Raw genomic sequence first — 15,446 nt, forward strand, 5'->3', positions numbered from 1 at the left:
CTCCCCCGTTCATGCTCTGTCTCTCTCTGTCCCAAAAATAAATAAACGTTAAAAAAAAAAGTAAAAAAAAAAAAAGTAGAATAAAGAATGAGTGAACATAGAAAAAGCAGCATCATTAGCAAAAAATGATCTGGAGCAGAAGAAAACAGAGAATGGAGAAGAACACCAACTTTCTATGGGTAACCAAGGACAGGGTGGCATCTCATACACCAAAAGCAAAGTGATGGAGGGAGGGCTTTGTAGCTTAGAAACAGACAAAATGTTCACCTTGGGAATGTTACAGTGTTCCCTAACAATGTACATAATGTAAAATATTAGATATTACTCTATGGCCAAATATCTTATTTCTTTGCCACTTGAAAAAAACCTACTAATTACACATATATAGAATTATTTATATAATGCTTACCTGCAGCATTCACAATTCTATTCGCTCTCATAGATCCCTGTGGTGTTTCAACATCCCATGTTCCATCTGACCTGGGTATCAGAGAAGTCACCGGGGCAGGATACTTTAAAAGGGCACCATATTTCCTAGCCCCAGCAGCTAGGGCCATAGTTAGAGAGTAAGGATCGATGTGACCATCTCCAGGATTATACAGTCCAGCTAAAATCTAAATCGATCATAAAAGAGTCAATATTTAAACAAATACATATCCATTATTCTGTGTAAAACTGGACTGTAAAAGTGTATCATGGCATCAGATTGATCAATCTGTACTTCTTTTCCCTTTATCAAATCTCAAACTAGGGCAGGATTCACACTGAATGTCAAGTAGACAGGCTACTTAATAGAGGTTTGCAATTGTCTCCAATATCCATTCTCGCCCCCAACCCTCATGGCAATGTAAACTGAATGTTTATGTAGACACATGGCCACTAAGAACAGTTTCCAATAGTTGGCAGTTATTAGTTCCAACTGGTAGCTAAAAGTATTACTAAGTTTTGGTCAGTGAAATATAAATGAAAGCATCATGTGGCAGCTTTCATGAATTTTTTTTTTTTTTTAAAGCCACTGGCATATGCCCTTTGTCCTTTCTTCTTTGGCCTTCCTCAATCCCATTGTCTGGAATGCAGACATGACAGCTGGAGCTCTAGCTGCCATCTTCGAATAAGAACACAAGAGTCACACCCTAGGAATAACAGCAATGATCTAGAAGGTGACTGGGTTCCTGAAGTCTTTGTGGAAAATAGCCATCATTCAAATCCTGCACTGCCTTACTGAAAGAGAAATTATCTTCTATCTTATCTAAGCATTATCATTTTGGTTTCTAACATTTTCAGTTAATCTAATACTAACCGATCAGTTATTTATATTGAATTGTTTAATACTGTTAATAAATTCACTTGTTAAATATATGTAAGTGTCAGGAAAATGTATACTTGATTTAGTCATTCAACAGCTTAATACCTGAATACCTATGCTATGCTAGGACTTCAGTCTGGGTACCACGTGGAAACAAAGAAGAATGACAGTCTGATGAACCGAGTTGATAGAAGGAACACTGTGCAGTATTATACTCAGATCTCATCCATTCAACAGAAATCTACTGAGCACCAAACAAGGAGCTTTTGTCAAGTGTCTTTTCTGCATCTGTTGAAATGATCGTGCGTGTTTGTCCTTTATTCTATTAATGTAGCATATTACATTCATCGATTTTCAGATGTTAAATCAACCCTGCAACCGGGGCATAAATTCCACTTGGTCGTGCTGCATCATCCTTTCTAAATGTTGCTGAATTCAGTTTGCTAGTATTTTCTTAAGGATTTTTGCACCGATATTCACAATATGTCTTTCTTTTCTTGTCATGTCTTTGTCTGGTTTTGGTATCAGGGTAATACTGGCCTCATGGAAGGAGTTGGGAAGTTTTCTCTTCTATTTTTGGAAACATTTGTGAAGGATTAGTACTAATTCTTCTTTAAATGTCTAGTGGAATTTACTAGTGAAGCCATCTGGGCCTAATCTTTTCTTTGTGGGTAGCTTTTGATTATACTAATCCAATCTCTTGTTATAGTTTTAGTGCAAGAGACTTGTTTTGATTTTAATGGAATTCATATTACTGTAGACTTCCAAATGTCATGTTGGTATTTTATAATGGATATGTCCTCATTGAAGTAATCCTGTATTTATTTGATTTGGCACCCTGCCCCAGACCCAGAGAATACTCTTCCCACGTATTTCCATTGTCCAATACCTTTGAGAACACACTGTGATGGTGAGGTCTTCCAGCAAAGCACTCCGAGGGTGACATATAAACACATATAACATATTCTTACATGGGTGGAATTTCAATGCAGACGATGCAGTGCGACATCACTCTGCCACCACACTGTCATCACACAAAACTATAGACAAGAGAGTGCCAGCAGCCTATAAAGACTCACGAGGGCAAACAGCCCCAGCACCCCCTCAGTGATACAAGGTGCTGCTACAGTTCAAAGATGTTACAGGCAGTCACTAGGGAGAAACTTTAAGCCTCTATGTTCCTCGACAGCCTCACCTGGTGGTATACTTGAGTAGTGAGTACAAGGGAGTCTGAGAGCCTGGCTTCAAGTCTCTGCTCCAGGTCTTTCTAGCTGGATGAGCTTGGTTCCATTATGTAAACTATCTACACTGTAGTTTCCTGTTTAGTAATAATAGATACTGTATAAGATTATTGTGAATATTAATAAAATTATGCCTATGAAAAGCTTAGCATAGTAGTACCTGGTACATAAATCTGTGTCATAGTGTTATGTAGCACAGTGTTAGCCATTCTTACTATTCGAATGGGAGTATTGACTAGCAAAACAAAAGCAAATGGTTAAAACCAGATAAATATCTGGTATGGAGCCTACTGGCAGTACAGTTATGAGCTAGAAGATATTTATAGAGCAACATCGCATGGCACCTCTAAATTTGATTTTGTAAAAAGTTTCAATAAGACAACCTTTCTCTCTATATATTTATCATACCAGGTCATTGTTTTCTCTGAAGTTCCCAACAGAAGCTTATGTATGGAAACCCCTAGGTCTGGGGGACATAGTAATAAAAAGGTAGTGAAAATGTCTCGTTAGCTGTCCCAGGTAGAAAACCCTTTTTCATTACTTTTTTATTTAATTTGGCATACGTAATAGCCCACCTTGTTACGTACCCAAATTCTAGCATTAACCATCTGATTTCACCATTCAAGACGTGCGCACAAAGTTTTTCTACCTTTAATACGCTTCTTAAAGCAACTTTTTCTACTCTTACTTCAAGTTAATGGATGGCGAAAACACCCTTCAGATAAATACCTTATTCATGTTGAGTAGCGGAAACATCTCTTGAATTTTTTCAGGCTCAATAATATACTGCTCTGTTGCATGCCAGCCAGTCCGAGTCATCTGATATTTAAATTCATCTACCCTTACAGGAGTGGTAGCGATTCTGATACTCCCTGGCTGATGGAACCCCACCACCTGTGACAATAATGCCAAGACAAACACATACATAAATCATTATTTGGCATTCAAACATGGTTCTCCTTCAGCACGATGAAAATGCAAGTGTGTAAGAAAAGAGTTGGTCTATGCCGTGCAAGAGATAACTGTATCAAATAGTTGCCTCTTACAAAAAGACGCTCATTCAGCAACTATTTACTAATTGTCTCCTCTGTGTCAGACACCATGCTAAGCCGCAGAGATGCGTTACAAACAAGAAGCAAAGACCCTTCTGCGTGGAGTTTATGGTCTACAGGGGAAGGCAGACAGCTGAAAGCACAATTGCAATAACACGGGATAGGGTTCATGTACAGAGTAAAAGAAAACTGTGTGACAAAGAGAAAGACAAAGGATTTGAGGAAGGAATGTAAAGAATCAGAATGTTGCAGTGATGAGATCTCACGTGAAGTGAAAACAACATTCATGCGACAGTTCTTGATGTCCTTCAGTTGGCCAAGGACTCAGCTAGGCCCTAGGTTACAGAAATAAAAGATCTTCTCCTTGCCCTCAAGTTTCTCATAGTCCCGAGGGAAGATCAACCAGTGAAGCAAATGCCACAACAGGGAGGGGTGGGGGGCAGGGGGGAGAGATTCGTGTTAAAGGAACGTTGTAAGAACATACATATGTTGTTAGAGCCAAGAGAAGTGCCCTTAGCTGTCCTGACTGGTGGGTGGGGGAAGTCAAAGACAGCTTCTCAAAGGGGGTGACCTCAGGGAAGGGTAAAGGGTGAGTGTTGAGATGGGGCCAGAGAAAATGTTGTTTCAGGCAGAGAGCCCAGCACATTCCAGAGCTATATGTAATTAAGATTAACTGAAGCGTATGAGCATAGCAAAGAGTGGCAAGGGAAAACGTTGGAAAGGCAAGCAGGGTTCACTTGATGAAGACTCTCCCCCTCTGGCCTTTGGCTGTGGGCCCTCTGATAGTTTTAGGCAAGGAAAAATAGCATGAAAAATTTAAGTAAACTTCCATCTTAGGCTATGGGTAGTGTTTGCCTGTGACTTTATTTTGAGAATACTAATGTAAGCATGAGAAGAGATAAAAATAAAAGTGAGGGGCTTTTAGTGAAGTACTTTTCAAAGCTGTGTGACAATCTTCAGGCACGGCCATCAGATCCTTTGTAATCCAGTTGCTGAAATACTCTGATTTCTGAGTTTCTAGATATAGTAACTGATGAAAGATATTTTTGAAAGCTGCTTTTTATCCTTTCCTTATTTAAAAAATCAAGAAGAGTGGCGAACTGCATGGGAAATGTACTTCAAGAAATTAAACCAAAAACAGAGCAAACTCGAGGGGTTCTTACCTTACACATTCATTAGATTTCTCTACCACATTAAATATTTCACATGCCATTAATGTCACTACACACATGATAATATGTCCAAATTCTTCAGAAATCTTACACAGTTCTGAGAAATCGACCTAAAAGAAATTTCAAGTTAAATACATCTACCTGTCCAGTTTCCTCTTCCAATTTCTCATAAAGTTTGATGCTAGCATAATGTATCTTCTTCAAGTTTATTCCAGGATGAAAGTAAGTTGTTAAACCTGCCTTAAAACGAGAAGGAGAGAAAATACTTAAAAAAAAACCTGTCATTCTCTAATTTTTTTATTTGGGTATAGTTGACACACAGTGTTACATTAGTTTCAGGTGTACATCGAGATTCCACAACTCTATACATTCTGTTCTGCTCATCACAAGTGTAGCCACCATCTGTCACGATGTAACACTATTACAGTACCGTTTACTATATTCCTCACACTGTACCTTTTATCCCCACGTCTTATTCCATAATCTGGAAGCTTGTATCTCTCACTCCCTTTCACCCCTTTCACCCCTTTTGCCCTCCCCCTACTCCCACCCTCTTTGGCAACCATCAGTTTGTGCATTTGTGGATCTGTTTCTGCTTTTTGTTTTTTTACTCATTTGTTTTCTTTTTTAAATTCCACACATAAGTGAAACCATGTGGTATTTGTCTCTCTCCATTTGACTTATTTCACTTAGTATAATACCCTCTAGGTCGATCCATGTTGTCACAAATGGCAAGATCTCATCCTTTTTTATGGCTGCTTAATATTCCACTGTATGCATATGTATATATATATATATATATATATACACATATACATCACCCTTCTGTATCTTGGCTATTGCAAATTATGCTGCAATAAATATAAGAGTGCATATATCTTTTCAGATCAGTGTTTTTGTTTTCTTGGGGTAAATACCTAGTAGTGGAATTATTGGATCATATGATATTTCCACTTTTAATTTTTTGAGGAACCTCCATACTGTTTTCTACAGTGGCTATACAAATTTACATTCCCACCAATAGTGCACAAGGGTTCGTTTTTGTCCATATCCTTGCCAACAACATTCTTTAAGTTTTAGTACTTTATCTGTTAAGCAGTAATTTATTGCTGGCAAGAAACTGAGAAGCACGAGCCAGCTCTTTGACATGAGAACACATCAGCTCCAGTTTGAGCACACCGGGGCATAAAACTCATGGCAGAGTTATGAGAACCAATTTGAACCATATAAGTAATGTGAGAGTCAGCCAATGAACATATATTTTAAGTCCCTAAAACTTACTAAGGAAAGAGTGTTTGCAGATTCAGATATGGGATGATTTGGAGGAGAGGCTTAGTAATATATGCTGTTAAGAAGAATATGGGGAGGGGGGTATATAACATGGACCCAAACCAGCAAATCACGTGTGTTCCCATGAGGAGAAGGAACATGGACTGGCAAAGTTTTCCTTGACCCAATCCCCGCCATTCCCTTAAATGGAACAGCCCTCCTGTTCCCTTTCCCGAAATTTCCCAAATTCAAGAAAATTGGAAAAGAAAATTCAAAAGAATTGGAAAATTCCTGAGAATTAGAGCCTGGATAATTGGTGAAACAGACTTTCAACAGACTTTTGTTGAAGCTTAACCTGTGTGATAAACATTGATTATACCCCACAAATATTTGCTGAAAAAATCCTTATGAATTACAGTCACAAAAAATATCTAAATAGTAGCATGCCAAAACCCTTTTATTAATTCTGGCAAATGCAATGTAGTATCCAAAAAAAGAATTCTAAGCAATTATATGAAGCAGGTTCTCTCAATTAAGTATCTGGGGCCCCATTTTGCAGCTAATTTATCCTGGAAAGCTCGTCAGAACACAGTCTGTTCAAAATAAAATCTGTTTAGGAAGGATTTATAAGGTTTTTCTATGATAGTGGTAGGTTATTTGGTTCTCCTGAACTCAAAAGCACCCCATTGATAGTTCATTAATCGTCCTTTATGGGCCAGAACCCTGGGGCTTCTATTAAATACTTGTTCATACATCTGAACATATGCACAGCTTTTTGTTTGTTTGTTTTTGTTTTCTTGAGAAAGATGCTGGCTGAGCTTCAAGGTGCTCTCACAGCCAAGTGCCATTCTAACGGAAGTGCAAGTCAGGCTCTTTCACTCTCAAATATTCCACTCTCCGTTACATGCTCAGCTATCTCATTTGAATACGAGACTTTCCAGATCATTAATGGAGAATCCCTAAGCTTCGGGTGTCTACTAGATACGTCTTCCGTGTATCTCCTGTCAGTTGAAAACAATGATATTCATAAGCAGTGGTGTAGGGTTCCATTCACCATATACTCAAGATCCTCTGAGCTTAACCTGGGGTAAACCAGGCCACCAAAAAATTGTATATCTACACTACATCAGTCCTCTTCTTCCCCACCCCAGAAGGCTATCTTCATAGAATTATAAATTAATGATCTTGCATTGGAAAGAGTCACGTGGGTTAATTTTTGCAAAATTGTTATTCAAGACATTTAGCCCAATGAACTTTATTTAGGGAACAAATTCTTCTAGAATTCCTAGTTAAGGAAAAGTTAGTCACTCTTACTAAAATGGTATGCTTATTTCTACCGAACAATTCCTACTCCCTCCACTTCCTTGCTGCTAAGACAGTCAGAAGTAAGTGCTGGGCTTAATTTGTTTCTCAGGTATAAAAATTGTACTTATTTTTTTAAAGATTTTATTTTTTAAAGTAATCTCGACACCCAACGTGGGGCTCAAACTCATAACGCTGAGATCAAGGATCGCATGCTCCACTGACTGAGCCAGCTAGGAGTCCCTTTACTAATGTTTTTGTACCCTGTATTTTTTTATCAGCTAGCTTTTCTCTTTTAATCTGTGTTTAAAATCTGGGGTCACAGCAATTGCATCACTAGGAACTTATCCAAAGGATACAAAAATGCTGATCTGAAGGGGCACATGCACCCCAATGTTTATAGTAGTGCTACCAACAAAAGCCAAATTATGGAAAGAGCCCAAATGTCCATCAATTGATGAATGGATTAAGATGATGTGGTATATATATATATATATATATATATATACAATGCAATACTACTCAGCAATGAAAAAGAATGAAATCTTGCCATTTGCAACAATGTGGATGTAACTGGAGGGTATTATGCTAAATGAAACAAATCAGTCAGAGAAAGACAGATATCATGATTTCCCTCATATGTAGAATTTGGGAAACTTAACAGATGATCAGGGGAAGGGAAGGAAAAATAAGATAAAAACAGAGAGGGAGGCAAACCATAAGAGACTCTTAAATACAGAGAACAAACTGAGGGTTGATGGGGGTGCGAGGGTGTGAGGTGGGGTAAATGGGTGATGGGCATTAAGGAGGGTACTTGTTGGGATGAGCACTGGGTGATATATGTAAGTGGTGAATCGCTGGGTTCTTCTCCTGAAGCCAAGACTACACCATACATTAACTAACTCGAGAATAAAAAAACTTTTTTAATAAAACTCCAAAATTAATTAATTAATTAGTAATAAAATCTGGGGTCAAATATATCTGTGCTTTTTATTGTAAGATTTTTTTTTCTTAGAGACAGAGAACGGGCATTCTAGTTGGAGGGGGAGAGAATTTCAAGCCCAAAACAAGGTCTGACATGGGGCTTGATCCCACAACCCTGGGATCATGACATGAGCTGAAACCAAGAGCTGGATGCTCAACTAATTGAGCCACCCAGGTGCCCTAATGTAAGATATCTGAATGTAGTATCATACGTGGTATTTATTGTTAATTTATGCGCCAATCCTATGACATGGAATGTAAGAAGGGTACAATGTGTTTGTGTTCTGGGCTTCAGCAAGGATATATTAAATGGGAATTTTGAAGAAGAAAACATTGTTCTTATCCTTCAAGATGTTATGGCCTGACTGAAGTCTTGAAACTTTCATGTACCAAACAATGAAATCAAGAGCACATGATTAAGTGCCAGAGCATTTAGAGAAAGACCTAAGAACTGAGAGAAGAGAAGGTGCTAGAATAGCCACAAGTCTATAAGGAGGACAGGAAGGGGCCTACCTTTTATTTGAGGAAAGAAAATGATTATTGTTGGAAGAGAAAATAAAAGAGGAAAGATGAAACAGAGACATGAATAATCATTAGGAACTATAACTCTTTGAATAAAATAAGAATTATGAATCCTTGTTGAGTAAATAAATACATACGCAAATAAATAGGGAGAAGAAAAAATCTCTTCCTTATAGTAGGCTAACAGTGAATGAATATGAAAGGAAACATGGCATTAGAAAACCATCAACTGTCACTAAAGCCAATGATGCTGTATGTATTTAATAATCCTTTCTCCCGGTTCATGAGTTCCAGCCCCATGTTGGGCTCTGTTCTGACAGCTCAGAGCCTGGAGCCTGCTTCGAATTCTGTGTCTCCCTCTCTCTCTGTCCCTCCCCTGCTCGCACTCTCTCCCTCTCAAAAATAAATAACCATTAAAAAAAATTTTTTTTTTAAGTTTAAGCATACCCACTAAAATACGTGTATATCTTTGTTCTCACGTGATATATAAATATGTATTACTATATTAACAGAGATCATAAAACATACAAAGACAACTTGAAATGAATTAAATATTATAAATAATTTTTATTTTATTTATTGTGTAGAAAAGCTTTCAAATTTTAAAAATTCGCTTATTTAAGAAAGGTTTTGAGTTTTTAAAATTTATTATATGGAAAGCTTTTGAAGAGTCAACTTACTTATTAATATTTTAGTAAATCTAGGTGACTAACATGCTTTGTTACTAAAATATATACAGGATGAACCTTGGTAAAACAGCAACTTGAATGCCTAATCCTAGGTTTGTTTTATTTTGAGACTGGTTTGAATGGCTCTGTTGGCTGAAGACGCTACCTGTCAATGATACAAAGGTCTACTTTGTAGAGTCTCCTGGGAAAAGGAGACTCTCTGGGCTGTACTCTGCATCCTGACACCACTTCCTCCACCCCAATCACCACTCACACAAAGGTTTCTTTTCAAACTTGACTATTAACATTTCATGTTCTCTTGTCTGTCAGTTGTTATAAGCAAATTGGAAGGTATTGGGGTTTTTTTGTTTGTTTTGTTTTGTTTTGTTTTGTTGAGAAAGAGAGAGAGCACACAAGCAGGGGAGAGAGGCAGAGGAAGAGAGAGAGAATCTCACGCAGGTTCCACGCTCAGCACGTGCCCTCAATCCCACAGCCCTGGGATCATACTGAGCAGAAACCAGGAACCACTCAACAGACTGAGCCACCCAGGTGCCCCACGTTTTTATATTTTAAATAAATGGGTACAAACCCCACTTAAACTCACCATTTGGGAAAATTTTAGATACATTAAAAAATTTATCTCTTGTATATATGAGAGTTTTTCTACATGATGCATATCATTTTGACCAGAAAATCTATTGATGATACCAACATTTCCAAATATTCCTTTTCAAAACGTACCCTTTCCAACAGAACTATTTTGCAAAAAGCAGTCATTTCTCACCTATACCATCAGCTTTACTTTGAAAGCATAGATTGCGTTTATTTTCTTGTATGTATCTGCTATGTGGTATTTTTTATATGTATCTCCTAATGACTGGTAGCCATCTGAATCACTCTAAAGGTCACCAAATTTAAAACACTGGCCTTTTTGTAAAAGAAAAACTTTGTCTCACTAACCCTTTTAATTACTGCATGAGATAAACAACAAACCTCCATGGAGCACAACACCTTCCAGTTCATTCCCTCTTCCTTTCATCACGAATTCTATTATTTAAAGCCCTGTCTCTATAAAATGCATCGCAACGATGATGTCCTATAGCACGTGATCTGCAGTATGTCACGGTAGACGAAAGACAAAAGAAAGTACGAGGCTGCCTCTGTCGTGGTGTGCCAACCTTTCTTTTAGTCAGCCTTGAAATCATACCCAGTATGTCACCTGCATCAAAGGTAAAGGCTATTTATAAAGACGAGTAATCTTCATCCCTTTCTTACATTTGTAGATAAAAGTAAACAGAAAGTTCTAATATTGTCTTCCCACACCCCAAAAAGATCATCCTGCATCTTTAGATCTTCAGTCCTCAGTTCTCCAAAACATTCATGTTGGCACCATCCCCAAGGGCTGCCTCTCCTGGGGACCCCATGCTCCAAAGCTGCCTCTCACTCCATCTTCTCCCCTTTCTGTCCATCCTACATGAAATGCTCTACATTGGTAGTAGTGTTACCTGCTGACAAAGCAGTGTTGTTAAAATATGGCAAAACCTCAGGGTTTTTAGATTTGTGACCCCATTTTTATTTTATTTTATTTTTAATGTTTATTTATTTTTAAGAGAGAGAGAGAGAGCATGAGCAGGGGAGGGGCAGAGAGAAAGGGAGACAGAGCATGAGTGAGGGAGGGGCAGAGAGAGAGGGAGACACAGAATCCAAAGCAGGCTCCAGGCTCTGAGCTGTCAGCACAGAGCCCTATGCAGGGTTTGAACTCATGAGCTGTGAGATCCTGACTTGAACTGAAGTGGGACGCTTAACCAACTGAGCCACCCAGGTGCCCCTATTTTATTTTAAAGTGTTTATTTATCTTGAGAGAGAGAGGGAAAGAGAGAGAGCATGAGCACAAGAGAGGGAGGGACAGAGAGAGAGGGAGAAAGAACACCAAGCAGGCTCTGCACTGTCAGCACAGAGCCCAACTTGGGGCTCGATCCCACGAACTGTGAGATCATGACCTGAGACTAAATCAAGAGTCGGACGCTTAACCCACTGAGCCACCCAGGCGCCCCAGTGTGACTCCATTTTTAATATTCACTTTGCAAGCTGTGCCTTCCTCACTAAGCACTTGATTCCTGCACTTTGCAGATATAAACCTTAAGTACATGTTATACTTCAGTGAGGCTACCTTGATTTTTGTAGTCTGCTCCTTTAGCTGGCTCCCCAAACTTCTACATTCTCATATCTGCTCCAAATATTTCTATGTTAAAAATTCCCAACATGTAGAATTTCTTCATGTTGTTCCTCAGAGGTAGGCCTCCCTGACTTGCAAAAGGTCCTGGGACCGACTTCCCAGGGCAACCCTCTTTCCTTTTCCTTTATTCCCAGTGGGCCAAATAACCTGGCTTCTGATGCCCAAGTCCATCTTGAGCTCGCACTGCATGAATCTCATTTTGTAAACCATAGCGTAAACCTTGTGCACAAAGTAGGAGAATGCCTTTTCCACTCACTCTGATATCTCTCTGGTTGAAGAAGACATATTTGGCACAGTTAACATTTAACCAGAAGCTATCATCTTAAAAACTTTGCCCCCTTTTCTCCAAAAAACTTAGGTTAAGAGTATGTTGCTTTTTTTTTTTTGTTCATGAAATGTCTAAGAAGTAATAATGCAGGGAATCCAGCAATCTCTTCTAAAATGTAGGTCACATCAAATCAATGAAATCTAAATGAGCAAATAAGTAATTAAAATATTAAGGTGTATGCCCTGTTTAACAACCCAGAAGTATTAAAAGGGTATAAGCCTCCCTCTCAGGATATCTCCACTTGCCTAAATTTCCCTCTGCCTACATGCTCTTTGCTGGACAGCCTCACCAGCACCTCATTCCCTTCTTGCTGGTCTCTGCTGAGATGTCACCTCCTCAAGGTAGCCTCCTGACTCCTGCACCCCGTCATTCTTCACCCCTCTACCCCAGTTTGCTCTTCTTCGAGGCACCGATTACTCTCAGGCATTGTGTGTTTCCTGTTTAGCACACCAGAATGTGGCTCCATGAGGGCAGGGACTTAGCTTTATTCACTGCTGTGTCCCCACCTCTCAGACCAGGGCTGGCCTGACACAATATAGGCTCTCAGTGAATATTTGTTGAAAGGCTGAGTGACTGTCCACGAAGGAGAAGTGTCAGAACTACAGGAGAAATTGAGGCTTCCTTTTGCGTGATAATGTGAAGCCTGAATAGAAAGTCTAGTTCGAGGAGGGGAGAAGGGCCCGGAGTTTTGGTGGCTTCCCAGACCCCTCTCTCCAGGTAGGAGGAAGTGAGGTGAGGGACAGGGTGAAACAAGAGACAGTATGTCTATGAAGGCTCTGAAATTACATTCAGGGAGGACCAGGTGCCTGGACCTCCCTCTCAGACCCAGAAATGAGGGGACTGGAGGGAAAAGAGACAGAGAAGAGGAACTGGGCTTGGTGTGACTTTTCTAGGAGCTTCCATCCAACCATAAGTGTAGTCTGACTCTGAGACCACCAGGACCCAGTGGCCAGGGGGGCTTAAGTCTGGGCTGCGGTGTCCCCTGATCTCCACAGGACACAGGCAGCCCTTTCAGTGCTTAACACCCCCCAAACCTAGAGCAGGCTCTAGATTCTAAAGTCCCTGGAAAGCAGGGTTTCCTCCTGACTTAGCAGAGGAAAACTCACAACAGAAAGGGATGGTGAGCAGTGGCTAACACTGCCCAATTCCTTCTCCAAAAGAAATGTGTACCGACAGTCACAAAAACTTCCTCTCTCTTCCTTAACTGACTTCAGAAATCATTGATACGGCATAATGCTATGAGAGCAGTGTCAGTCACTTCATTCACCTGAGTAAGTTTCCATTTAAGCCCAATTATTGTGTAGTGCTGGAACAATTATTTGTATTATTAAGTCTGCCCAACGGAAGAGGCTGCGTGTTAATTTACTACAACACAAAAGCAACATCACATGTTCTCAGCCCTCACAGTTCTCAGCCTCATGACACCAAGCTGTTGTCTCACAGTGCAGCATTAAAATCATAAATGAAACTAAAAAGACCACAAAACCCAGGTGAGGGGAATTTAGGGCAGGTCTCTGGCTATATGTGCAATCATCCAGCTACATCCTTCCAGACAAAAGCTAACATTTGCTAAACATTTACCATGTGTTTAATACCTTTACACATATTAACTCAATCTTCATCACAACCCTGTCAGCGAGGTACTGTTAATATTTCCTTTCTGCACATCAGGAAATGGAAACTGACCAAAAGTCATATGGGTAGAAAATGGCAGAGCCAGGAGTGAATCCAGAAGCTATATGCTCAAGATAAAAATATTATATATTTTGATCACTAGACTGCAATTGCACTTTCCAACACTATTGAAGGGACGCTCACTCTAAAGAGCTCAAAGTGGGGAGTTGTGATGGGAAGAAAGTTGATTGCACTGGTTCACACTTCAGGGTAGGTGACGGTTTGGAGGGGCTTTTCTTTCTTTCTTTTTTTTTTTTTTTTTTTTGAAATTTATTGTCAAATTGGTTTCCATACAACACCCAGGGCTCATCCCAAAAGGTGTGGAGGGGCCTTTCTTACTGCATGCCAGGTAGATCCAGCAGTGAGCTCTGATTTTTCCAGGAGGACCACATCCTTCATCCCTGCTTTGGCCAGGTGATAAGCCAGACTCACACCAATGCAGCCACCTCCAATTATCACAGTTTCTGCTCTGTCTTTCCATCTTGTTTCCGCAGACAAAGGTGCGTTTTCCTCTCTGGAAGACAATTTTTGTAAATGGTAGTTTTGTTAGGCTATGGCAGCTATAGTTTTTCTGACTTGTTTCCTGTCTCTTCTCCTTTTTTCTCTAGTATCTTAACAGTGCCCGTGAGGGTTGCATAGCGCTGATTTAGTCATTGGGGCATCTAACCCTGATTGAAGCAACCTGGTTAAGGGAGGAAAGAGGAGGACTTTGAAACCCATTCCATATAATTCTGGTCCATTGTAGATAACAAATATAGCTAAAGAATTGAACATGACTTCTATTTTTTTTCCCCAAAAGAGTTAAAGAGTAGTTTTTTTTTTTTTTTTCAGTCTACTTGGAGAACACACATAATCATTCTATTCCATGAAAAACCATTATTATGAACTTTAGCTCCTGTAAGTCTTGGATCATCTCCTCCATCCAATGCTTTCCAGGCTGCGGAGAGCCAGACGGAGTTAAATGTTCTTCTTCGTTTAACTTCCTCACCACGTACAGCCTCCTCTAATTTTATAGTTACTGCTCAGTGGTCTAATATATTTATTTGCGTGACTTTCTACCTAGCAGGATCGTGGGCCTCTCCAGGACACGTTGTAAAAAGCAAGGTGTAAGTAAGGCAAAGAGGAATATATATCTCTATATACCATAGATAGATATACACCATATATATATATATATATATGTATATATATATATATATATATATATGTGTGTGTGTGTGTGTGTGTGTGTGTGTGTGTGTGTGTGTGGTGTATATCTTCCTATGTTTGCTTACACATAGACAATCTCTGGAAACATACAGAAGACACTGTTAACAAGTTGACTGGGAGATAGGGATAGGAGTAACTTCGCACTAGGAACCCTTTGATACTGTTTCACTTTGTCCACCAGCGCGTGTAAAAGAAAACACGTACATCTAGAAGAAATCCGAACGCCCATTTCTCTGAGGCCCAGGGTCCCCCGACCCCGCAGACTGCCTCAGGCCCTGGCTCCCACCCAGGCAGCAGCCCATCCGCGGGCCTCGGCGCCGGCCGGGCCCCCACTCACCCTTGGCGGCCGCAGGCTGAGCGCGGGCGGCCGGGGGAGCCCTGCAGCCGGAGACTCGACAGCAGGAGGCCCCTCTGCGCGCCCGGGCGGAGCATGGCGAGGCCGAGGAGGCCGAGGGCGCGGGAGCCTGCTCCGAGGCCACCGGA

General features: G+C 40.1%; 1 protein-coding gene across 3 annotated transcripts in view; it reads right to left on the bottom strand.

Annotated features, from left to right (window-relative positions):
* The window catches only part of DMGDH (dimethylglycine dehydrogenase), a 69,277-nt gene extending 53,844 nt beyond the window's left edge, over positions 1-15,433 (bottom strand). For all 3 annotated transcript variants that reach the window (XM_023257800.2, XM_045062508.1, XM_023257803.2), the window contains exons 1-5: positions 15,301-15,433; positions 14,094-14,268; positions 4,913-5,011; positions 3,277-3,441; positions 410-614 (exon numbers count right to left, since the gene is read on the bottom strand). In XM_023257800.2, coding sequence (XP_023113568.2) covers positions 410-614; positions 3,277-3,441; positions 4,913-5,011; positions 14,094-14,268; positions 15,301-15,395 — 739 coding nt within the window. In that variant the 5' untranslated portion in view covers positions 15,396-15,433. The remainder of the gene's footprint in view (positions 1-409; positions 615-3,276; positions 3,442-4,912; positions 5,012-14,093; positions 14,269-15,300) is intronic.
* Positions 15,434-15,446: the final 13 nt, after the last annotated feature.

This window comes from Felis catus, chromosome A1 (genome assembly GCF_018350175.1).
Source record: "Felis catus isolate Fca126 chromosome A1, F.catus_Fca126_mat1.0, whole genome shotgun sequence".
NCBI lineage: Eukaryota > Metazoa > Chordata > Mammalia > Carnivora > Felidae > Felis > Felis catus.